Source organism: Leptodactylus fuscus, chromosome 4 (assembly GCF_031893055.1).
Source record: "Leptodactylus fuscus isolate aLepFus1 chromosome 4, aLepFus1.hap2, whole genome shotgun sequence".
Taxonomy (NCBI): Eukaryota; Metazoa; Chordata; class Amphibia; order Anura; family Leptodactylidae; genus Leptodactylus; species Leptodactylus fuscus.
Genome location: NC_134268.1, coordinates 7,592,093 through 7,618,962, shown reverse-complemented (window position 1 = coordinate 7,618,962; position 26,870 = coordinate 7,592,093). Strand labels below are relative to the sequence as shown.

The 26,870-nt window shown below is 46.9% G+C and overlaps 1 protein-coding gene across 1 annotated transcript; it reads right to left on the bottom strand.

The window, feature by feature from the left end:
* Window positions 1-493: 493 nt before the first annotated feature.
* On the bottom strand, window positions 494-25,203 carry LOC142201234 (uncharacterized). Its single transcript, XM_075272060.1, has 5 exons — window positions 24,893-25,203; window positions 9,165-9,302; window positions 7,431-7,826; window positions 5,658-5,731; window positions 494-1,283 (listed from the first exon to the last, which is right to left on the bottom strand). Exons 2-5 carry the CDS (start codon window positions 9,223-9,225, stop codon window positions 1,164-1,166), a joined length of 651 nt encoding a protein of 216 aa, XP_075128161.1. The 5' UTR covers window positions 9,226-9,302; window positions 24,893-25,203; the 3' UTR covers window positions 494-1,163.
* Between the last annotated feature and the right edge of the window lie 1,667 nt (window positions 25,204-26,870).

The following is a 26,870-nucleotide window of genomic DNA, read 5'->3' as shown; positions in this document are numbered from 1 at the left end:
GCCACTATGGGGGATAATACTGTGTGCAGGGGCCACTATGGGGCATAATACTATGTGCAGGGGTCACTATGGGACATAATACTGTGTGCAGGGGCCACTATGGGGGATAATACTGTGTGCAGGGGCCACTATGGGGTATAATACTGTGTGCAGGGGCCACTATGGGACATAATACTGTGTGCAGGGGCCACTATGGGGGATAATACTATGTGCAGGGGCCACTATGGGAGATAATACTGTGTGCAGGGGTCACTATGGGGGATAATACTGTGTGCAGGGGCCACTATGGGGGATAATACTGTGTGCAGGGGCCACTATGGGGTATAATACTGTGTGCAGGGGCCACTATGGGACATAATACTGTGTGCAGGGGCCACTATGGGGCATAATACTGTGTGCAGGGGCCACTATGGGGTATAATACTGTGTGCAGGGGCCACTATGGGACATAATACTGTGTGCAGGGGCCACTATGGGGTATAATACTGTGTGCAGGGGCCACTATGGGACATAATACTGTGTGCAGGGGCCACTATGGGGGATAATACTGTGTGCAGGGGCCACTATGGGGCATAATACTGTGTGCAGGGACCACTATTGGGCATAATAGTGTGTGCAGGGGCCACTATGGGGGATAATACTGTGTGCAGGGGCCACTATGGGACATAATACTGTGTGCAGGGGTCACTATGGGGGATAATACTGTGTACAGGGGCCACTGTGGGACATTATATTGTGTGTAAATGGGATGTTATACTGTGTGAAGGCCAGGAAAGGGGGAGCTATGCCATCGGGGGCAGTGGGAGTTTAAGGGGCCAAAGTCAAAAGTTTGCCGTGGGGCCCAGTCTTGTTACTCCCTTGGTCAGAGGGCCTACATGTGACCACTGCCTCTGGGTCCTCCAATATATGATGGTCCACGAGGTGGCTTCCCACAATCTTATCGATAAGTGTTTTGGACACATAAGTTACTGTATTACATCAGGTTCGTGGGCTCCGTGGCCCCTGGAGCAGGAGGAGTGATGTTATAAAGATGAGGTCGGTAGGTGAGCGACCACTCAGTTCCAGGTGGGTAGCCGCCATAGAGTTCATGGTGATCGGGGGTTTCTGGTCCCGACCTGGAAGATTTAACCATAGGATTTCCTGCAATGGCAGCGGCGTCTTCCTCTACGGTGACATCATCAGCGCAGGTTTTACTCCAGGATTCGGACACTGCATCGGCACCTTCTCCGGCCCCAGAGTCACAGCCAGGTCCTTAGGCTGCAAAGTGGCAAGAAAGTCACAGACCTAGAAGAAAAGACAAACATGTAACGTAAGAGAAGACGATGAGTGTGCTGAAGGAACCGAACACCAAGACCGATCCCATTATAGATCCCAAATCAGAGAAACGAGAGAACACAATGTAAGACCAATGTCAGTCAGGGGCTGGAAAGGATCTGTCACAGTTACTTCACCTCTTCTATTTTCGCACCCACATTAGCTCTGCCCCTGTGTAAGCTTTAAAGTCATTGCCCCCAGACTAAGACATGACCCGCGCCCTGCAGATAGATAGGTTACTGTCACCAGAACCAGCATATCACCCCAGCCCTGCAGATAGATAGGTTACTGTCACCAGAACCAGCATATCACCAAGCCCTGCAGATAGATAGGTTACTGTCACCAGTACCAGCATATCACCCCAGCCCTGCAGATAGATAGGTTACTGTCACCAGACCCAGCATATCACCCCAGCCCTGCAGATAGATAGGTTACTGTCACCAGACCCAGCATATCACCCCAGCCCTGCAGATAGATAGGTTACTGTCACCAGAACCAGCATATCACCACAGCCCTGCAGATAGATAGGTTACTGTCACCAGAACCAGCATATCACCACAGCCCTGCAGATAGATAGGTTACTGCCACCAGAACCAGCATATCACCACAGCCCTGCAGATAGATAGGTTACTGCCACCAGAACCAGCATATCACCCCCGCCCTGCAGATAGATAGGTTACTGCCACCAGAACCAGCATATCACCCCAGCCCTGCAGATAGATAGGTTACTGTCACCAGTACCAGCATATCACCCCCGCCCTGCAGATAGATAGGTTACTGTCACCAGACCCAGCATATCACCCCAGCCCTGCAGATAGATAGGTTACTGTCACCAAAACCAGCATATCACCCCCGCCCTGCAGATAGATAGGTTACTGCCACCAGAACCAGCATATCACCCCAGCCCTGCAGATAGATAGGTTACTGTCACCAGAACCAGCATATCACCCCAGTCCTGCAGATAGATAGGTTACTGCCACCAGAACCAGCATATCACCCCAGTCCTGCAGATAGATAGGTTACTGTCACCAGACCCAGCATATCACCCCAGCCCTGCAGATAGATAGGTTACTGTCACCAGAACCAGCATATCACCCCAGCCCTGCAGATAGATAGGTTACTGCCACCAGAACCAGCATATCACCCCAGCCCTGCAGATAGATAGGTTACTGTCACCAGAACCAGCATATCACCCCAGCCCTGCAGATAGATAGGTTACTGTCACCAGAACCAGCATATCACCCCAGTCCTGCAGATAGATAGGTTACTGCCACCAGAACCAGCATATCACCCCAGTCCTGCAGATAGATAGGTTACTGTCACCAGAACCAGCATATCACCACAGCCCTGCAGATAGATAGGTTACTGTCACCAGAACCAGCATATCACCACAGCCCTGCAGATAGATAGGTTACTGCCACCAGAACCAGCATATCACCACAGCCCTGCAGATAGATAGGTTACTGCCACCAGAACCAGCATATCACCCCCGCCCTGCAGATAGATAGGTTACTGCCACCAGAACCAGCATATCACCCCAGCCCTGCAGATAGATAGGTTACTGTCACCAGTACCAGCATATCACCCCCGCCCTGCAGATAGATAGGTTACTGTCACCAGACCCAGCATATCACCCCAGCCCTGCAGATAGATAGGTTACTGTCACCAAAACCAGCATATCACCCCCGCCCTGCAGATAGATAGGTTACTGCCACCAGAACCAGCATATCACCCCAGCCCTGCAGATAGATAGGTTACTGTCACCAGAACCAGCATATCACCCCAGTCCTGCAGATAGATAGGTTACTGCCACCAGAACCAGCATATCACCCCAGTCCTGCAGATAGATAGGTTACTGTCACCAGACCCAGCATATCACCCCAGCCCTGCAGATAGATAGGTTACTGTCACCAGAACCAGCATATCACCCCAGCCCTGCAGATAGATAGGTTACTGCCACCAGAACCAGCATATCACCCCAGCCCTGCAGATAGATAGGTTACTGTCACCAGAACCAGCATATCACCCCAGCCCTGCAGATAGATAGGTTACTGTCACCAGAACCAGCATATCACCCCAGTCCTGCAGATAGATAGGTTACTGCCACCAGAACCAGCATATCACCCCAGTCCTGCAGATAGATAGGTTACTGTCACCAGAACCAGCATATCACCCCAGCCCTGCAGATAGATAGGTTACTGTCACCAGAAGCAGCATATCACCCCAGCCCTGCAGATAGATAGGTTACTGCCACCAGAACCAGCATATCACCCCAGCCCTGCAGATAGATAGGTTACTGTCACCAGAACCAGCATATCACCCCAGCCCTGCAGATAGATAGGTTACTGTCACCAGAACCAGCATATCACTGCAGCCCTGCAGATAGATATGTTACTGTCACCAGAACCAGCATATCACCCCAGCCCTGCAGATAGATAGGTTAGTGTCACCAGAACCAGCATATCACCCCAGCCCTGCAGATAGATAGGTTAGTGTCACCAGAACCAGCATATCACCCCAGTCCTGCAGATAGATAGGTTACTGCCACCAGAACCAGCATATCACCCCAGTCCTGCAGATAGATAGGTTACTGTCACCAGAACCAGCATATCACCCCAGCCCTGCAGATAGATAGGTTACTGTCACCAGAAGCAGCATATCACCCCAGCCCTGCAGATAGATAGGTTACTGCCACCAGAACCAGCATATCACCCCAGCCCTGCAGATAGATAGGTTACTGTCACCAGAACCAGCATATCACCCCAGCCCTGCAGATAGATAGGTTACTGTCACCAGAACCAGCATATCACCCCAGCCCTGCAGATAGATAGGTTACTGTCACCAGAACCAGCATATCACCCCAGTCCTGCAGATAGATAGGTTAGTGTCACCAGAACCAGCATATCACCCCAGCCCTGCAGATAGATAGGTTACTGTCACCAGACCCAGCATATCACCCCAACCCTGCAGATAGATAGGTTACTGTCACCAGAACCAGCATATCACCTCTGCCCTGCAGATAGATAGGTTAGTGTCACCAGAACCAGCATATCACCCCAGCCCTGCAGATAGATAGGTTACTGTCACCAGAACCAGCATATCACCCCAGCCCTGCAGATAGATAGGTTACTGTCACCAGACACCAGCATATCACCCCAGCCCTGCAGATAGATAGGTTACTGTCACCAGAACCAGCATATCACCCCAACCCTGCAGATAGATAGGTTACTGTCACCAGAACCAGCATATCACCCCAGCCCTGCAGATAGATAGGTTACTGTCACCAGAACCAGCATATCACCCCAGCCCTGCAGATAGATAGGTTACTGTCACCAGAACCAGCATATCACCCCAGCCCTGCAGATAGATAGGTTAGTGTCACCAGAACCAGCATATCACCCCAGTCCTGCAGATAGATAGGTTACTGCCACCAGAACCAGCATATCACCCCAGTCCTGCAGATAGATAGGTTACTGTCACCAGAACCAGCATATCACCCCAGCCCTGCAGATAGATAGGTTACTGTCACCAGAACCAGCATATCACCCCAGCCCTGCAGATAGATAGGTTACTGTCACCAGAACCAGCATATCACCCCAGTCCTGCAGATAGATAGGTTAGTGTCACCAGAACCAGCATATCACCCCAGCCCTGCAGATAGATAGGTTACTGTCACCAGACCCAGCATATCACCCCAACCCTGCAGATAGATAGGTTACTGTCACCAGAACCAGCATATCACCTCTGCCCTGCAGATAGATAGGTTAGTGTCACCAGAACCAGCATATCACCCCAGCCCTGCAGATAGATAGGTTACTGTCACCAGAACCAGCATATCACCCCAGCCCTGCAGATAGATAGGTTACTGTCACCAGACACCAGCATATCACCCCAGCCCTGCAGATAGATAGGTTACTGTCACCAGAACCAGCATATCACCCCAACCCTGCAGATAGATAGGTTACTGTCACCAGAACCAGCATATCACCCCAGCCCTGCAGATAGATAGGTTACTGTCACCAGAACCAGCATATCACCCCAGCCCTGCAGATAGATAGGTTACTGTCACCAGAACCAGCATATCACCCCAGCCCTGCAGATAGATAGGTTAGTGTCACCAGAACCAGCATATCACCCCAGTCCTGCAGATAGATAGGTTACTGCCACCAGAACCAGCATATCACCCCAGTCCTGCAGATAGATAGGTTACTGTCACCAGAACCAGCATATCACCCCAGCCCTGCAGATAGATAGGTTACTGTCACCAGACACAGCATAGTAATATTAATATTACTATAGATGTGATTACTGTGATATAAAGAAGGATACGAATTATAACATTACCTTTTGCAAAAACAGTTTTGTTACTTCATCTTTAGGAGCGCTGCTCCGAATCTTCACCTTTAATGAAACACGATCTGTGGGACAGTACTCAATGTTACAATATTATAATAGATTATGTAGATGTCACCGGCAGTCCTATGTAACGCCACAGATAACACAGTGATATCTCTCTATATACAGGTAATGTAGTAGATGTCCCCGGCAGTCCTATGTAACACCACAGATAACACAGTGATAACTCTCTATATACAGGTAATGTAGTAGATGTCACCGGCAGTCCTATGTAACACCACAGATAACACAGTGATAACTCTCTATATACAGGTAATGTAGTAGATGTCACCGGCAGTCCTATGTAACACCACAGATAACACAGTGATAACTCTCTATATACAGGTAATGTAGTAGATGTCACCGGCAGTCCTATGTAACACCACAGATAACACAGTGATAACTCTCTATATACAGGAAATGTAGTAGATGTCACCGGCAGTCCTATGTAATATAGTAGATGTCACCGGCAGTCCTATGTAACACCACAGATAACACAGTGATAACGCTCTATATACAGGTAATGTAGTAGATGTCACCGGCAGTCCTATGTAACACCACAGATAACACAGTGATAACTCTCTATATACAGGTAATGTAGTAGATGTCACCGGCAGTCCTATGTAACACCACAGATAACACAGTGATAACTCTCTATATACAGGTAATGTAGTAGATGTCACCGGCAGTCCTATGTAACACCACAGATAACACAGTGATAACTCTCTATATGCAGGTAATGTAGTAGATGTCACCGGCAGTCCTATGTAACACCACAGATAACACAGTGATAACTCTCTATATACAGGTAATGTAGTAGATGTCCCCGGCAGTCCTATGTAACACCACAGATAACACAGTGATAACTCTCTATATACAGGTAATGTAGTAGATGTCACCGGCAGTCCTATGTAACACCACAGATAACACAGTGATAACTCTCTATATACAGGTAATGTAGTAGATGTCACCGGCAGTCCTATGTAACACCACAGATAACACAGTGATAACTCTCTATATACAGGTAATGTAGTAGATGTCACCGGCAGTCCTATGTAACACTACAGATAACACAGTGATAACTCTCTATATACAGGTAATGTAGTAGATGTCACCGGCAGTCCTATGTAACACCACAGATAACACAGTGATAACTCTCTATATACAGGTAATGTAGTAGATGTCACCGGCAGTCCTATGTAACACACAGATAACACAGTGATAACTCTCTATATACAGGAAATGTAGTAGATGTCACCGGCAGTCCTATGTAATATAGTAGATGTCACCGGCAGTCCTATGTAACACCACAGATAACACAGTGGTAACTCTCTATATACAGGTAATGTAGTAGATGTCACCGGCAGTCCTATGTAACACCACAGATAACACAGTGATATCTCTCTATATACAGGTAATGTAGTAGATGTCACCGGCAGTCCTATGTAACACCACAGATAACACAGTGATAACTCTCTGAGTACAGGTAATGTAGTAGATGTCACCGGCAGTCCTATGTAACACCACAGATAACACAGTGATAACTCTCTGAGTACAGGTAATGTAGTAGATGTCACCGGCAGTCCTATGTAATGTAGTAGATGTCACCGGCAGTCCTATGTAACACCACAGATAACACAGTGATAACGCTCTATATACAGGTAATGCAGTAGATGTCACCGGCAGTCCCATGTAACACTGCCCGCTAGTGCGATGTCTCACCTGTGTAGTTCGCGGATCTCTTTAGTGACCTGGGGATGATGTTGGCATTTCCCGGACTGGTTACAGGGGTCATGCTGGGGTCAGTTCTAGCAGTTGACCCCTCTGCCCCTCTGGTCACTGTGGTTGCACCTCCTTGGTCAGGGGCGGCAGTCGGGAGGTGTATGGTGGGGCTCCACAGGCTGGTGTAAGTAGTCGGGGTGCTGCCCATATCTGCTGTGGTATCTCGCACATGGGTGGTGACAGCGGGCACTATACTGGTGCTGTACCAGGGCTCCAGCTCTATAGAGACGTTCTCCCCAGTGAGGACACTGAAGCCCCCGAGTGCCTTCGGACTTTTGGGGTCCTCATTCGTGGTCAGCTCTATGGGGTCAGTCTGCGCCCAAACCAGCAGAAAGCCTAAAGCAAGAAAGAACAAAATGTCATGAGACTGTAAACCCGGGGTGAAGCCATACTGTGCCAAGGGGCAAACATGGATCACCCCCCATACAGTATATAGTGAGATCACCCGGGGGTCATCACTAGAGGAAGGATATATGGTAGCATTATATAGGCACGGTAATACACTGTAACCTGGGCACTGTATGTAACTGCCCATCAGGTAGTATATGGCACTGTAGGCATGTGAGAGCAGTATTATATGGACACTGTATAACACTGTTATATTGGAATGTGTAGTACTCTTATTTGGGCACTATATGGCGCTATCTATTAGGATACTTTATGGCGCTGTATCATATTACTATTGCGGCACTGTATAGTCCTGATATCCTGCTATATGGCGCTGTTATTTTAATCCTGTATGACACTGTCACTTGGTTGTTTGGCACTTTATGGCACTTTTGGGCACTATATGGCAGCGTTACTTGGATACTATGTAGCGTATATATAGACATCGTATTGTGTTGTATCTGGAGTATCATCGTGCTGTATTTTTGCTCTTGTATGACACGATGTGAGTACTTTATTGATCTGTAGTATGTAGTGTATGACGGTACTCTTTTGAGAGCACTATATGGTATTTTTGGGTACTGTATGATACTGTTATTTGTACACTATATAGCAGTGTTATTTGGACACTGCGGCATATACAGGAATATTATCTCGCACTGTATTTGGATGACACGTGTCACTGTTTTGCTATAATATGGAGCTATGTGAGCACTATATGGCGCTGGTATGTGGCTATTGTATGGCACTGTTACAATATGGTTACATTTTATGATTCTCTATTTCCTCTTATGAAGATCAGGAAGTCGTCCCACAAGTGTTTGGCCTCGGTTTGGATTTCATTCCTACAGTTTAAAGCCCTTGATATTTGTATTCTCTGCCAGACGTGAGGACATGAAGCACTTGATGGCGGTGATATATGTGCGCCGATACACAATATAACTCCGGGACCGCACTACAGGAAAGCAACGCTGCCAGAAGAAGCCTCAGAAGAGACACAAGGAAGGCGGAAATCCTGCACATGTGCGCCTGAGATGTAGGTGAAATGTACAATGCAGAATAACAAGTAACTGCACGAGTGTGCACAGGCACAAGACACGCTCAATGGCAAACACATGAGGGGATATTTGATCTGCCAATGGGGGGGGTTCCTAGGGGAGGCCCATCATGCAAGGACAGATAGCCCAGTCGGCTGCCTTTCTATAATTCACCTCTGGGGCTATCACATGGGACAGTCAGTGACCCCTAGTAGTGACACCATGTGCCACATGGTGTTATATATCATACCGTACGCTGTCATGGAGGCGAGGAGCAGCATGGGCAGCGTCACGTCTGCTCGCTGGGTCATTGTTCTCTGTTATCAGCAGGTGATATAATGTCCTGGGGCTTCTCTACCAGGGGGAGCGGCCGGGATCATTCATTGTCCTGAAATACAACACAATCCGTTACAATGTAACAAAAATAATCCGACATCTCCTAAACCCATCCCAGAGCCCGAGCCCAGAACCTGCACATGGGAGGCCTAGTGAGAAGACTGTGTATTGTATCACTAGTATTGTGTATTATATCACTAGTATTGTGTATTGTATCACTAGTACTGTGTATTATATCACTAGTATTGTGTAATATATCACTAGTATTGTGTATTATATCACTAGTATTGTGTATTATATCACTAGTATTGTGTATTGTATCACTAGTACTGTGTATTATATCACTAGTATTGTGTATTATATCACTAGTATTGTGTATTGTATCACTAGTACTGTGTATTATATCACTAGTATTGTGTATTGTATCACTAGTATTGTGTATTATATCACTAGTATTGTGTATTGTATCACTAGTATTGTGTATTATATCACTAGTACTGTGTATTGTATCACTAGTATTGTGTATTATATCACTAGTATTGTGTATTATATCACTAGTATTGTGTATTATATCACTAGTATTGTGTATTGTATCACTAGTATTGTATCACTAGTATTGTGTATTGTATATCACTAGTACTGTGTATTTTATCACTAGTATTGTGTATTATATCACTAGTATTGTGTATTGTATCACTAGTATTGTGTATTATATCACTAGTATTGTGTATTATATCACTAGTATTGTGTATTGTATCACTAGTATTGTGTATTGTATATCACTAGTACTGTGTATTTTATCACTAGTATTGTGTATTGTATCACTAGTACTGTGTATTGTATCACTAGTATTGTGTATTATATCACTAGTATTATGTACTAGCTGGTACCCGCGACTTGGTCTGCGGTGATTGTAGCAGTGGGTATATACAGGCGCGGGTAAGGTTTTCGTACTGTGTATAAGGTCTGGGATATGAAATGTAACTTTGTATCTTGTTTTTGCTGTAATTCAGAGAATACGTGAGACTTTTGTGTTGCAGTTACTTTGTATTTGAGCTGCTATATATACGGTGTTGTGAGAAACTTTACATAGTGACTTTGGGACAGAAGTATTTGAAGTTAACCCTTTCCCGGCGATGGCATTTTTTGATTTTCGTTTTTGACTCCCCTCCTTCTAAACCCCATAACTTTTTTATTTCTCCGCTCCCAGAGCCATGTGAGGTCTTAATTTTTCCTGGGACAAATTTTTCTTCCTGATGCCGCCATTATTTATTCTATATAATGTACTGGGAAGCAGGGAAATAATTCTGAATGGGGTGGATTTGAAGAAAAAATGCATTTCTGCGACTTTCTTACGGGCTTTGGTTTTACGGCGTTCACTGTGCAACCAAAATGACATGTCCCCTGTATTCTGTGTTTCGTTACGATTCCGGGGATACCAAATTTATATAGTTTTATTTACATTTTGACCCCTTAAAAAAAATCCAAAACTGTGTTAAAAAATTATTTTTTGAAAAGTCGCCATATTCCGACAGCCGTAACTTTTTTATACGTGTGTGTACGGGGATGTATAGGGCGTCTTTTTTTTTGCGGGACCGGGTGTACTTTGTAGTTCTACCATTTTCGGGAAATGTTATTGCTTTGATCACTTTTTATTCAAATTTTTAGCAGAATCAAAACAGTGAAAAAATGGCGGTTTGGCACTTTTGACCATTTTTCCTGCTACGGCGTTTACCGAACAGGAAAAATATTTGTATAGCTTTGTAGAGCGGGCGATTTAGGACGCGCGGATACCTAACATGTATGTGTTTCACAGTTTTTAACTACTTTTATATGTGTTCTAGGGAAAGGGGGGTGATTTGAATTTTTTATCCTTTTTATTTTTTTTTTTTATATTTATTTTACTTTTTTTAAACTTTTTTTTTTGCATTTATTAGACAAACTCACAAATAGAGATGAGCGAACAGTGTTCTATCGAACTCATGTTCGATCGGATATTAGGCTGTTCGGCATGTTCGAATCGAATCGAACACCGCGTGGTAAAGTGCGCCATTACTCGATTCCCCTCCCACCTTCCCTGGCGCCTTTTTTGCTCCAATAACAGCGCAGGGTAGGTGGGACAGGAACTACGACACCGGTGACGTTGAGAAAAGTAGGCAAAACCCATTGGCTGCCGAAAACATGTGACCTCTAATTTAAAAGAACAGCGCCGCCCAGGTTCGCGTCATTCTGAGCTTGCAATTCACCGAGGACGGAGGTTTCCGTCCAGCTAGCTAGGGGTTAGATTCTGGGTAGGCAGGGACAGGCTAGGATAGGAAGGAGAAGACAACCAACAGCTCTTATAAGAGCTAAATTCCAGGGAGAAGCTTGTCAGTGTAACGTGGCACTGACGGGCTCAATCGCCGCAACCCAGCTTTCCCAGGATCCTGAATGGAATACACTGACAGTGTATTCCCGTATACCCGATATATACCCCGATACCCGTTCCAACGGTGTGCCCCCCCACCTTCAACCCAGAAATACCCTGCAAGTCCCCTAGCAATAGAATTGGGGCTATATACACCCACTATTTTTGCTAATGCCATATAGTGCCATTGTCTGACTGGGAATTCAAAGAATATATTGGGGTTATAAATACCCTCATTTCTTGCTACTGCCATATAGTGCCAGTGTCTGACTGGGAATTCAAAGAATATATTGGGGTTACGTGCACCCACAATTTTTACTACTGGTATACAGTGCCAATTTCTAACTGGGAATTCAAAATGCGCAAGGCTCCCGGAAAGGGACGTGGACGAGGCCGTGGGCGAGGTCGGGGGAATGGTTCTGGGGAGCAAGGTAGCAGTGAAGCCACAGGGCGTCCCGTGCCTACTCCTGTGGGGCAGCAAGCATTGCGCCACTCCACAGTGCCAGGGTTGCTTGCCACATTAACTAAACTGCAGGGTACAAACCTTAGTAGGCCCGAGAACCAGGAACAGGTCTTGCAATGGCTGTCAGAGAACGCTTACAGCACATTGTCCAGCAGCCAGTCAGACTCTGCCTCCTCTCCTCCTATTACCCAACAGTCTTGTCTTCCTTCCTCCCAAAATTCCGAAGCTTCACAGAACAATAACCCCAACTGTTCCTGCTCCCCAGAGCTGTTCTCCGCTCCTTTCATTGTCCCTCAACCTGCCTCTCCACGTCACGATTCCACGAACCTAACAGAGGAGCATCTGTGTCCAGATGCTCAAACACTAGAGTCTCCTCCATCTCCGTTCGATTTGGTGGTGGATGACCAGCAACCCACCTTCATCGATGATGATGTGACGCAGTTGCCGTCAGGGCATCCAGTTGACCGGCGCATTGTGCAGGAGGAGGAGATGAGACAGGAGTTGGAAGAGGAAGTGGTGGATGATGAGGACACTGACCCGACCTGGACAGGGGGGATGTCAAGCGGGGAAAGTAGTGTGGATGTTGAGGCAAGTGCAGCACCAAAAAGGGTAGCTAGAGGCAGAGGCAGAGGTCAGCAGCTTAGGCGAAGCCAGGCCACACCCGGAATCTCCCAAGATGTTCCAGTTCGTACCCAGCCCCGAAAAACTCCCACCTCGAGGGCACGTTTCTCGAAGGTGTGGAGTTTTTTCAAGGAATGCGCCAAGGACAGATATAGTGTTGTCTGCACAATTTGCCTCTCGAAATTGATTAGGGGCTCTGAGAAGAGCAACCTGTCCACCACTTCAATGCGCCGTCATTTGGAATCCAAGCACTGGAATCAGTGGCAGGCAGCAACGGCAGGACAAAGGCCGACTGCCGTTCACGCCACTGCCACTGCCTCTGCCACTGCCTCTGCCTCTGCCACTGCCACTGCTGACTGTGCTGGCGATGCACTCCAGAGGACGAGCCAGGACACCACTTCATCTGCCTCCGCCACTTTGTTGACTTCTCCCTCATCCTCCCCTGTTCCTGTCTTATCTCCTTCTCCTGCACCATCAAAGGCACCATCAGGCGCTTCTTTACAACAACCCACCATCTCTCAGACATTGGAGCGGCGGCAGAAATACACTGCTAACCACCCACACGCGCAAGCCTTGAACGCCAATATCGCTAAACTGCTGGCCCAGGAGATGTTGGCGTTCCGGCTTGTTGAAACTCCCGCCTTCCTGGACCTGATGGCAACTGCGGCACCTCGCTATGCCATCCCTAGCCGTCACTACTTCTCCCGGTGTGCCGTCCCCGCCTTGCACCAGCACGTGTCACTCAACATCAGGCGGGCCCTTAGTTCCGCGCTTTGCACAAAGGTCCACTTGACCACCGACGCGTGGACAAGTGCATGCGGACAGGGACGCTACATTTCACTGACGGCACACTGGGTGAATGTAGTTGAGGCTGGGACTGCTTCCCAAACTGGCCCGGTGTACCTCGTCTCCCCGCCTAACATTCCTGGCAGGGACACGAGAAGAACACCCCCCTCCTCCTCCTCCTCTACCGCCTCCTCCTCCGCCACCGCCTCCTCCTCCGCCACCGCCTCCTCCTCCGCCACTGCCTCCTCCTCCGCTGTTAGATTGACCCCAGCTACGAGTTGGAAACGTTGCAGCACTGGCGTTGGTAGACGTCAGCAGGCTGTGCTGAAGCTGATCAGCTTGGGGGACAGACAGCACACTGCCTCCGAGGTGAGGGATGCCCTCCTCGATGAGACGGCAATATGGTTTGAGCCGCTGCACCTGGGCCCAGGCATGGTCGTTTGTGATAACGGCCGGAACCTGGTAGCAGCTCTGGAGCTTGCCGGACTCCAACATGTTCCATGCCTGGCCCACGTCTTCAACCTAGTGGTGCAACGTTTCCTAAAGAGCTACCCCAATGTTCCAGAGCTACTGGTGAAAGTGCGGCGCATGTGCGCCCACTTTCGCAAGTCGACAGTAGCCGCTGCTAGCTTAAAATCTCTCCAGCAACGCCTGCATGTGCCACAACACCGGCTTTTGTGCGACGTCCCCACACGCTGGAACTCAACGTTTCAGATGTTGAATAGAGTGGTTGAGCAGCAGAGACCTTTGATGGAATACCAGCTACAAAACCCTAGGGTGCCACAAAGTCAGCTGCCTCAGTTTCACATCCATGAGTGGCCATGGATGAGAGACCTTTGTGACATCCTACGGGTCTTTGAGGAGTCCACAAGGAGGGTGAGCTCTGAGGATGCGATGGTGAGCCTTACAATCCCGCTCTTGTGTGTTCTGAGAGAATCCCTGATTGACATCAGGGATAACTCAGATCACACAGAGGAGTCAGGGATAGCATCCGATCCGTCACAGCTGGAGAGTAGGTCCACACATCTGTCCGCTTCACTGCGTTTAATGGAGGAGGAGGAGGAGGAGGAGGAGGAGGAAGAAGAGTTGTCCGATGATGTGATGGTGATACAGGAGGCTTCCGGGCAACTTCGAATCGTCCCATTGTTGCAGCGCGGATAGGTAGACATGGAGGATGAGGAGGAAATGGAGATTGAACTTTCCGGTGGGGCCAGAGGAGTCATGCCAACTAACACTGTGGCAGACATGGCTGAGTTCATGTTGGGGTGCTTTACAACCGACAAGCGTATTGTCAAAATCATGGAGGACAACCAGTACTGGATCTTTGCTATCCTTGACCCCCGGTATAAAAACAACATCTCATCTTTTATTCCGGTAGAGGGGAGGGCCAATCGCATCAATGCTTGCCACAGGCAATTGGTGCAGAATATGATGGAGATGTTTCCAGCATGTGACGTTGGCGGCAGGGAGGGCAGTTCCTCCAGTAGGCGACCAAGTTCTCACCGGTCCACACAAACGAGGGGCACACTGTCTAAGGTCTGGGACACCTTGATGGCACCCCCTCGCCAAAGTGCCGCCACAGAGGGTCCTAGTGTCACCAGGCGTGAGAAGTATAGGCGCATGTTGCGGGAATACCTTTCCGACCACAGCCCTGTCCTCTCCGACCCCTCTGCGCCCTACACGTATTGGGTGTCGAAGTTGGACCTGTGGCTTGAACTTGCCCTATATGCCTTGGAGGTGCTGTCCTGTCCTGCCGCCAGCGTCCTATCTGAGAGGGTGTTCAGTGCAGCCGGTGGCATCATCACTGACAAGCGCACCCGTCTGTCAGCTGAGAGTGCCGACCGGCTCACTTTGATAAAAATGAACCACCACTGGATAGAGCCTTCATTTTTGTGCCCTCCTGTGTAAAGCACCCCAACATGAAACTCCATGTCTGTACTCAACCTCTCCAATTCCTCCGCATCCTCATACTCATCCACCATAAGCGTTGCACAATTCTGCTAATACTAGGCTCCCTCCACCCTGATTTCCCCCAACTCTGCTGGTTAGAGGCTCCCTCCACCCTGATTTCCACCAACTCTGCTGGTTAGAGGCTCCCTCCACCCTGCTTTCCCACAACTCTGCTGGTTAGAGGCTCCCTCCAGCATGAATTTGCCCAAACTGGGCTGGTTAGAGGCTCCCTCCACCATGAATTGGTCCAAACTGGGGTTTTTAGAGGCTCCCTCCACCATGAATTTGCCAAAACTGGGCTGTTTAGAGGCTCCCTCCACCATGAATTGGTCCAAATTGGGGTTTTTAGAGGCTCCCTCCACCATGAATTTGCCCAAACTGGGCTGGTTAGAGGCTCCCTCCACCATGAATTGGTCCAAACTGGGCTGGTTAGAGGCTCCCTCCACCATGAATTGGTCCAAATTGGGGTTTTTAGAGGCTCCCTCCACCATGAATTGGTCCAAACTGGGCTGTTTAGAGGCTCCCTCCACCATGAATTGGTCCAAACTGGGCTGGTTAGAGGCTCCCTCCACCATGAATTGGTCCAAATTGGGGTTTTTAGAGGCTCCCTCCACCATGAATTGGTCCAAACTGGGGTTTTTAGAGGCTCCCTCCACCATGAATTTGCCCAAACTGGGCTGTTTAGAGGCTCCCTCCACCATGAATTGGTCCAAACTGGGTTTTTTAGAGGCTCCCTCCACCATGAATTGGTCCAAACTGGGGTTTTTAGAGGCTCCCTCCACCATGAATTGGTCCAAACTGGGGTTTTTAGAGGCTCCCTCCACCATGAATTTGCCCAAACTGGGCTGTTTAGAGGCTCCCTCCACCATGAATTGGTCCAAATTGGGGTTTTTAGAGGCTCCCTCCACCATGAATTGGTCCAAACTGGGGTTTTTAGAGGCTCCCTCCACCATGAATTTGCCCAAACTGGGCTGTTTAGAGGCTCCCTCCAGCATGAATTGGTCCAAACTGGGGTTTTTAGAGGCTCCCTCCACCATGAATTGGTCCAAACTGGGGTTTTTAGAGGCTCCCTCCACCATGAATTGGTCCAAACTGGGGTTTTTAGAGGCTCCCTCCACCATGAATTGGTCCAAACTGGGCTGGTTAGAGGCTCCCTCCACCATGAATTTGCCCAAACTGGGCTGTTTAGAGGCTCCCTCCACCATGAATTGGTCCAAACGGGGGTTTTTAGAGGCTCCCTCCACCATGAATTTGCCCAAACTGGGCTGGTTAGAGGCTCCCTCCACCATGAATTTGCCCAAACTGGGCTGTTTAGAGGCTCCCTCCAGCATGAATTGGTCCAAACTGGGGTTTTTAGAGGCTCCCTCCACCATGAATTGGTCCAAACTGGGGTTTTTAGAGGCTCCCTCCACCATGAATTGGTCCAAACTGGGGTTTTTAGAGGCTCCCTCCACCATGAATTGGTCCAAACTGGGCTGGTTAGAGGCTCCCTCCACCATGAATTTGCCCAAACTGGGCTGTTTAGAGGCTCCCTCCACCATGAATTGGTCCAAACGGGGGTTTTTAGAGGCTCCCTCCACCATGAATTTGCCCAAACTGGGCTGGTTAGAGGCTCCCTCCACCATGAATTTGCCCAAACTGGGCTGTTTAGAGGCTCCCTCCACCATGAATTGGTCCAAACTGGGCTGTTTAGAGGCTCCCTCCACCATGAATTGGTCCAAACTGGGTTTTTTAGAGGCTCCCTCCACCATGAATTGGTCCAAACTGGGGTTTTTAGAGGCTCCCTCCACCATGAATTGGTCCAAACTGGGCTGGTTAGAGGCTCCCTCCACCATGAATTGGTCCAAACTGGGTTTTTTAGAGGCTCCCTCCACCATGAATTGGTCCAAACTGGGGTTTTTAGAGGCTCCCTCCACCATGAATTGGTCCAAACTGGGGTTTTTAGAGGCTCCCTCCACCATGAATTGGTCCAAACTGGGGTTTTTAGAGGCTCCCTCCACCATGAATTTGCCCAAACTGGGCTGTTTAGAGGCTCCCTCCACCATGAATTGGTCCAAACTGGGTTTTTTAGAGGCTCCCTCCACCATGAATTGGTCCAAATTGGGGTTTTTAGAGGCTCCCTCCACCATGAATTGGTCCAAACTGGGGTTTTTAGAGGCTCCCTCCACCATGAATTGGTCCAAATTGGGGTTTTTAGAGGCTCCCTCCACCATGAATTTGCCCAAACTGGGCTGTTTAGAGGCTCCCTCCAGCATGAATTGGTCCAAACTGGGGTTTTTAGAGGCTCCCTCCACCATGAATTGGTCCAAACTGGGTTTTTTAGAGGCTCCCTCCACCATGAATTGGTCCAAACTGGGGTTTTTAGAGGCTCCCTCCACCATGAATTGGTCCAAACTGGGGTTTTTAGAGGCTCCCTCCACCATGAATTGGTCCAAATTGGGGTTTTTAGAGGCTCCCTCCACCATGAATTTGCCCAAACTGGGGTGTTTAGAGGCTCCCTCCACCATGAATTTGCCCAAACTCTGCTGGTTAGAGGCTCAATCCACCCTGATTTTCAAAACAAATGTTGGTGCCAACCTCAACTTACTACAAGGGCCAAATTCACTGCTGGTGACAAGCTCTCCTCACTGCAAGTGCCAAATACACATGTTTCAAGGTGTTTTCCTACTGTCAGAGAGGTGGTATTGAGTGTGTAAAGTGTGTAGTTGTTAGGCTGTGATGTTGGGGTAATAGAGGGTCTTTGGTGTGTTAGATGCCCCCAGACATGCTTCCCCTGCTGTCCCAGTGTCATTCCAGAGGTGTTGGCATCATTTCCTGGGGTGTCATAGTGGACTTGGTGACCCTCCAGACACGGATTTGGGTTTCCCCCTTAACGAGTATATGTTCCCCATAGACTATAATGGGGTTCGAAACCCGTTCGAACACACGAACAGTGAGCGGCTGTTCGATTCGAATTTCGAACCTCGAACATTTTAGTGTTCGCTCATCTCTACTCACAAACTTTCACATTTATAATATTAATAGGATTATATCACTAGTATTGTGTATTGTATCACTAGTATTGTGTATTGTATCACTAGTATTGTGTATTGTATATCACTAGTACTGTGTATTGTATCACTAGTATTGTGTATTATATCACTAGTATTGTGTATTATATCACTAGTATTGTGTATTATATCACTAGTATTGTGTATTATATCACTAGTATTGTGTATTGTATCACTAGTATTGTGTATTATATCACTAGTATTGTGTATTGTATCACTAGTACTGTGTATTTTATCACTAGTATTGTGTATTATATCACTAGTATTGTGTATTGTATCACTAGTATTGTGTATTATATCACTAGTACTGTGTATTGTATGACTAGTATTGTGTGTTGTATCACTAGTACTGTGTATTGTATCACTAGTATTGTGTATTATATCACTAGTATTGTGTATTGTATCACTAGTACTGTGTATTGTATCACTAGTATTGTGTATTATATCACTAGTATTGTGTATTGTATCACTAGTATTGTATCACTAGTATTGTGTATTGTATATCACTAGTACTGTGTATTTTATCACTAGTATTGTGTATTATATCACTAGTATTGTGTATTGTATCACTAGTATTGTGTATTATATCACTAGTATTGTGTATTATATCACTAGTATTGTGTATTGTATCACTAGTATTGTGTATTGTATCACTAGTACTGTGTATTTTATCACTAGTATTGTGTATTGTATCACTAGTACTGTGTATTGTATCACTAGTATTGTGTATTATATCACTAGTATTATGTATTATATCACTAGTATTGTGTATTGTATCACTAGTATTGTGTATTGTATCACTAGTATTGTGTATTGTATATCACTAGTACTGTGTATTGTATCACTAGTATTGTGTATTATATCACTAGTACTGTGTATTGTATCACTAGTATTGTGTATTATATCACTAGTATTGTGTATTGTATCACTAGTATTGTGTATTGTATCACTAGTATTGTGTATTGTATCACTAGTATTGTGTATTATATCACTAGTATTGTGTGTTGTATCACTACTACCACGTGTTGTAACACTCAGCCTTGCAGCACTGTGTACGGCGCCCTGGCGGCTGACAGTGATATATATTTTCACTGTATTTGTCGCGGCTCCGCCTCTCATTGTGGTGAATTCTGTGTCATGTAAACCCTCCGCAATCTGCGGCAGAACAGGTGGCTTCTCCATTGTTACTTGTATCTGTAGATCGGCTCCTCCGGGATTAGTCCCCGGCGGTCGCCACCTCTGTCCCGGACAATACTTGGTGCGGGGCCGCGCCTCAGCCGTCTGCAGTATTCTCTATGTCTTACAGGCAGAGATAAGACAAGGAATACGGTCTGTTAACCCTTCCAGTGATGGTGGGTTGTATTACAAAATTGTGCAAAAGTTTTAGGCAGGTGTGGGCAAATGTTCCAAAGTAAAAATGCTTTCAGAAGTAGAAGGGTTAATAGTTCATAGTTATTTTTTTCCCATCGATATTTGGTGTGACCTTTACCTTCCGTCAATTCTTCTTGGAGAACTAATCGCAGATCTGTAGACGTAGGCTCGCTCCGACCCGTCTGAAAGTTTGCATAGTAGTGTAGGAATCCTGAAATGTGCTTCCCCACTTAAAGGGAGTCTGTCCCCACACCCAGCATATCACCCCAACCGTGCAGATAGATAGGTTACTGTCACCAGAACCAGCATATCACCCCAACCGTGCAGATAGATAGGTTACTGTCACCAGAACCAGCATATCACCCCAGTCCTGCAGATGGATAGGTTACTGTCACCAGACCACAGCATATCACCCCAGTCCTGCAGATAGATAGGTTACTGTCACCAGAACCAGCATATCACCCCAGTCCTGCAGATAGATAGGTTAGTGTCACCAGAACCAGCATATCACCCCAGCCCTGCAGATAGATAGGTTAGTGTCACCAGAACCAGCATATCACCCCAGCCCTGCAGATAGATAGGTTAGTGTCACCAGAACCAGCATATCACCCCAGCCCTGCAGATAGATAGGTTACTGTCACCAGAACCAGCATATCACCCCAGCCCTGCAGATAGATAGGTTACTGTCACCAGAACCAGTATATCACCCCAACCGTGCAGATAGATAGGTTACTGTCAGCAGAACCAGCATATCACCCCAACCGTGCAGATAGATAGGTTACTGTCACCAGAACCAGCATATCATCCCAGTCCTGCAGATAGATAGGTTACTGTCACCAGACCCAGCATATCACCCCAGCACTGCAGATAGATAGGTTACTGTCACCAGACCCAGTATATCACCCCAGCCCTGCAGATAGATAGGTTACTGTCACCAGACCCAGCATATCACCCAGCCCTGCAGATAGATAGGTTACTGTCACCAGAACCAGCATATCACCCCAGCCCTGCAGATAGATAGGTTACTGTCACCAGACCCAGTATATCACCCCAGCCCTGCAGATAGATAGGTTACTGTCACCAGGCCCAGCATATCACCCCAGCCCTGTAGATAGATAGGTTACTGTCACCAGACCCAGCATATCACCCCAACCCTGCAGATAGATAGGTTACTGTCACCAGAACCAGCATATCACCTCTGCCCTGCAGATAGATAGGTTAGTGTCACCAGAACCAGCATATCACCCCAGCCCTGCAGATAGATAGGTTACTGTCACCAGACCCAGCATATCACCCCAACCCTGCAGATAGATAGGTTACTGTCACCAGAACCAGCATATCACCTCTGCCCTGCAGATAGATAGGTTAGTGTCACCAGAACCAGCATATCACCCCAGCCCTGCAGATAGATAGGTTACTGTCACCAGAACCAGCATATCACCCCAGCCCTGCAGATAGATAGGTTACTGTCACCAGACACCAGCATATCACCCCAGCCCTGCAGATAGATAGGTTACTGTCACCAGAACCAGCATATCACCCCAACCCTGCAGATAGATAGGTTACTGTCACCAGAACCAGCATATCACCCCAGCCCTGCAGATAGATAGGTTACTGTCACCAGAACCAGCATATCACCCCAGCCCTGCAGATAGATAGGTTACTGTCACCAGAACCAGCATATCACCCCAACCGTGCAGATAGATAGGTTACTGTCACCAGAACCAGCATATCACCCCAGTCCTGCAGATAGATAGGTTACTGTCACCAGACCCAGCATATCACCCCAGCCCTGCAGATAGATAGGTTACTGTCACCAGAACCAGCATATCACCCCAGCCCTGCAGATAGATAGGTTAGTGTCACCAGACCCGGCATATCACCCCAGCACTGCAGATAGATAGGTTACTGTCACCAGACCCAGCATATCACCCCAGTCCTGCAGATAGATAGGTTACTGTCACCAGAACCAGCATATCACCCCAGCCCTGCAGATAGATAGGTTACTGTCACCAGAACCAGCATATCACCCCAGCCCTGCAGATAGATAGGTTACTGTCACCAGCATATCACCCTGGAGATAGAAGTCTTTAGTACTAAACACACAATGCAGTTTTTCAATGCAATATCTTTTTTAACCAAAACCAGGATCAAATCCTAATCTGAGGAGTTTGTAGGGAAACTTTACATTTTAAAAAGTACAAAAAGTCCAAGATAGTTAAGATATATAAAACAGCCCGGCGCCCCCTCCTCACCCCCGCTATCCCCATCCCCCAGGCTCAGTAGTGCATATTTGGGCCCCACTAGAGGAAAGTTCCCATTGTAAAGTTTTATGACATGTTCTGCCCCCCAGTGTCTCCATGTTCGCTGATAAGAATATCCAGATCTATTGTGAATTAATTCTAAATATTTATCTGAATATCCAGGAACAGAAGAAATCTCCGGGGAGGCCGAAGAATGTTCCATCATGTGCCAATAATTATTTGTGTATTCCCGTAGGAGGCGACGAATACAGGACGTTCTGTCCTGCGGGACCCGGCTGTGCTCCATGTCCCAGAGAAGACGGTGATGATGATGATGATGGTGATTCTTCTGCTTTACCATCAGTATTGGATATATTATCACATTTGTAGAAAAGAAAACTTACTGTCTATGGACTAGTCTGTGAATAGAATGACAGCTGCAGTGTACACTGACAGGCAAGTTATGGTAATGGATCAGCACTATAATATAATATATGTTGCAGAAGTGCAGATAGATAGGGAGTCTTGTGTAACTCAGAAGGTCTTGAGATTGTGAGAAAGCAAATAATGAGAGAACTCGGATTGTAATTATTAACTTGTTTTCTTAAGAAATTTCGCCATAAAAGTCTGATCAGCCCTGGAGGTCACAGAAAGCTTAACGGCTAATAATACACTAAATAATGTCATCAATTAAACGATTTAAAATAAAAAAAATATAGAAATAATAAAAGAATAAAAAAATTAATAATTAATTAAAAATGTTAATTATTTTAAAAAACAAAAGTGTGATAAATGAAGCATGGAAATAAATTCAGAACCAAAAAATTTATCCAGCAACCAAAAATTAATAAAACATAACTTTTACTGTTTAAAAATAAAACATGGGATTACATAACCATACAGTCGAAAGGACCATTGCAGATTATTAGCCAAATGGAAATAAATGAAGAGTTCTGCGACTTTCTAATAGAGTTTATTATAAAACCCATTTTAGACTAAGACCCCACAGGGCGTGCCGCAGCAAAAGAGGCGCTGCGGGAAAACCCGCGGAAGCAACTCGTTGCTGTTGTTCTCGCAGCGCTTTAGACAGAACGTTTGCAGAGTTTTCCTTCGCGGACCTTCTGCTACAATTATATCTATGAGGAATCAGCATTTCCGCAGGTATAATTGACATGCTACGATTTTGGAAGTCGCGGCATGTCTGCACTGCAGTTATTACCGCAAAGTGGGCATGGGATTTGCATGAATTCCATCCATTTTGCCCTTAATGTAAAATGCTGCAATCTTTCCCGTTGCGACGGGAAATCACGACGTTTCTGTCCCGTGGGGCCACGGCCTAAATCACCATTTTCCAGATCTCTGCTTGCTGTCAGTGCCTGAGAACATTCCGGATCACATTCAGATATAGTATCTCTGTACATGGCCAGTCCTGTTCTCTGCTGAGGGTTTGTTACAATTGTATTCAGTGTAGACAATGCTCTGTGAGCTAAACAGCCTGGACACAAGGCTGACACAATGTAGCACATAGCCGTGATGTCTGCAGCGATAGTTTACGTATATTGGAGACTGCAGAGAACCAGCAGAATGAAGGGCAAACTACACCAACACCAGGAAAGGAAACAAGAAAGAGAGAGTAAGACGGGGATAGACATAGGGAGAGAGAGAGAAAGAGAGAGAAGAAGAAAGAAAGAAAGAAAGAAAGAAAGAGAGAGAGAGAAGAGAGAGAGAAAGAAAGAAAGAAAGAAAGAAAGAAAGAAAGAAAGAAAGAAAGAAAGAAAGAAAGAAAGAAAGAAAAGAGAAAGAGAGAAAGAGCGAGAGAGAGAGAAAGAAATAAAGAAAGAAAAAGAAAGAAAGAAAAAGAAAGAAAGAAAGAAAGAGAGAGAGAAAGAGAGAGAGAAAGAAAGAAAGAAAGAAAGAGAAAGAGAGAGAGAGAAAGAAAGATAGAGAGAGAGAGAGAGAGAAAGAAAGAAAGAAAGAAAGAAAGAGATAAAGAGAGAGAGAGAAAGAAAGAAAGAAAGAAAGAAAGAAAGAAAGAAAAAGAAAAAAGAAAGAAAGAAAGAGAGAGAGAGAGAGAGAGAGAAAGAGAGAAAGAAAGAAAGAGATAAAGAGAGAGAGAGAGAGAGAGAAAGAAAGAAAGAGAAAAAAAAAAGAAAGAAAGAAAGAGAAAAAAAAAGAAAGAAAGAAAGAAAGAAAGAAAGAAAGAAAGAAAGAAAGAAAGAAAGAAAGAAAGAAAGAAGGGAGTAGACATAGGAAGAGAAGGAAAGGAAGGCAGGAAAAAAGAAAGAGTAAGAAAGTGTCAGGGATAGACATAGGGAGAGAAAGAAAGAGAAAAAAAGAAAGAAGAAAACAGAAAAACAAACTGAAGGTTTTAAGGAGTAAGACACAAAATGAAAAAGTGGAAGAGAGAAAACTCTACAATACAGTACAGTGAAGGGCGAGAGGATGAGAGAGAAGGGAGAAAGGAAAGGAGAAAAAGAGGAGAGAACAGTCAGGAATAAAGAGATAGAGAGAGAGAGAGAGAGAGAGAGAGAGAGAGAGAGGAGGAAAGTTCTCTCCATAATCTCAGCACAATCCACTATCGATAATTTGGTGAAAAAATTTCAGATGGACAAACTGGGAAACCAAACCTGGCTGATCAGCTGAGTGATGTCCGGGACACTCATCACATCTATCTGACCCTCCGCACCGCATGGTCATGGTTGGGGTCCAGCAGTGACATTACTGGAGGTCCCTACATCAAGGTGGACTTACCTGCCGTACAACCATCTCCTGGGCTTAGATACGCAGCTCGGAATCCTCTCCGAGTCCTTCTCATACTTGTCTTCAGTCACAATATCACCGACGCTTCTTCTCCTCCCTTTTCCTCAAGAAAAAAATAAGACGAAGTTTGGCAGAAAATCAGAATTTGGGCCAAATGAGAGGAGACAATGGCCTGCCGCCTCGTAAGATCCCGGAGTGTGGAGTCCTGACAAACAATGGCTGACACAGATGTGCGGGGAGAGAGGAAACAACTGGGAGAATCTGAAGGAAGAGGCTGAAGTGGAGGACAGGATGGAGAGAGGGGAGAGGACGGAGACCGCAGAGCCCCCCCCTGTAGGGACCCATCCAGGGACATCCTATTATTACATTTTATTTGTTTTTTTCAAGGAGTTCTATAAACTTAGAGATCGTATAAAACCTCATCTGAGAGTCTTACACAATCATTGAGATTTGCTTTTACTCACAAGGATCTTGAGGAAACATTCCTGACATAACTAGTCTGTGTTACGCCTGGTGCGGGGTCGGGGGATTCACCTTTTAGTGCTTTCTTTTAAGCTTCATCCTCTCAGGCATCTCCAGCTCCTTCCATCCTTCAATAGTAGTCCCTGCATTGATTCCGGCACAGTTGGAATTTTTTCTCTAGTCCCCACCATTCCTGAGCAATCAATGCTGTTAGTTTCAGCCCCGATATTCTAAATAGGTTCCAAGCTGTCAGGTGGGCGGCTCCGGACATGATAGTCTAGGACTGCCCACCAGTAAAGAGCCCTATTTAGCATATTAGGGATGGAAATGACAGCGCCGATTACTCAGGAATGGTGGGGATTAGGGAAAATATTCCAACTGCACTGGACTCCATAGTACCTATGGAAGGATGCAAAGAATTATGAGGACGAACTAATGGGGCTTCCACTCTGTTCACTAAAATGTGGCCCTCGATGTGGAGAAGACTCAGTCTGCACAGCAAAGCTGACAAGTAAACTACAGCAAACGGAAAATATATACAGGTTAGGTTCATAGCACAAACCAATGTAGCCCATCTGCTCTGACTGGTACTCTGCATAGCTGCCCTGACTGCCAAACTGCCCATCTGTCCTGACTAGCACTCTGCTCATCTGCCCTGACTGACACTCTGCCCATCTGTCCTGACTGACACTCTGCCCATCTGCCCTGACTGGCACTCTGCCCATCTGTCCTGACTGACACTCTGCCCATCTGCCCTGACTGGCACTCTGCCCATCTGCCCTGACTGACACTCTGCCCATCTGTCCTGACTGACACTCTGCCCATCTGTCCTGACTGACACTCTGCCCATCTGTCCTGACTGGCACTCTGCCCATCTGTCCTGACTGGCACTCTGCCCATCTGTCCTGACTGACACTCTGCCCATCTGTCCTGACTGGCACTCTGCCCATCTGTCCTGACTGGCACTCTGCCCATCTGTCCTGACTGACACTCTGCCCATCTGTCCTGACTGGCACTCTGCCCATCTGTCCTGACTGACACTCTGCCCATCTGTCCTGACTGGCACTCTGCCCATCTGTCCTGACTGACACTCTACCCATCTGTCCTGACTGGCACTCTGCCCATCTGTCCTGACTGACACTCTGCCCATCTGTCCTGACTGACACTCTGCCCATCTGTCCTGACTGACACTCTGCCCATCTGTCCTGACTGACACTCTGCCCATCTGCCCTGACTGACACTCTGCCCATCTGCCCTGACTGACACTCTGCCCATCTGTCCTGACTGACACTCTGCCCATCTGTCCTGACTGACACTCTGCCCATCTCACCTAGAACGCAGCATAGCTCTGGATAAAACTTGCCCTGTGTTCACATTGTAGGACTATGACCCACACGCGGTGTGATTGGATAGTGTAGGGTCCCATCTGCATAAGGTTGCTCTGTCGGGATAGATGGGCTCTCACAATCTGATCAATGAGTGCACTAAGAACCTCACATCTATATAG

Coding starts and splice junctions, on each gene's coding strand:
- LOC142201234 (XM_075272060.1), bottom strand. CDS start 9,225: ATGACCCAGCGAGCAGACGTGACGCTGCCCATGCTGCTCCTCGCCTCC. Junction 7,827..9,164: donor CGCCTCCATGACAGCGTACG/GTATGATATATA, acceptor TTCTTGCTTTAG/GCTTTCTGCTGGTTTGGGCG. Junction 5,732..7,430: donor GAGATCCGCGAACTACACAG/GTGAGACATCGC, acceptor ACTGTCCCACAG/ATCGTGTTTCATTAAAGGTG.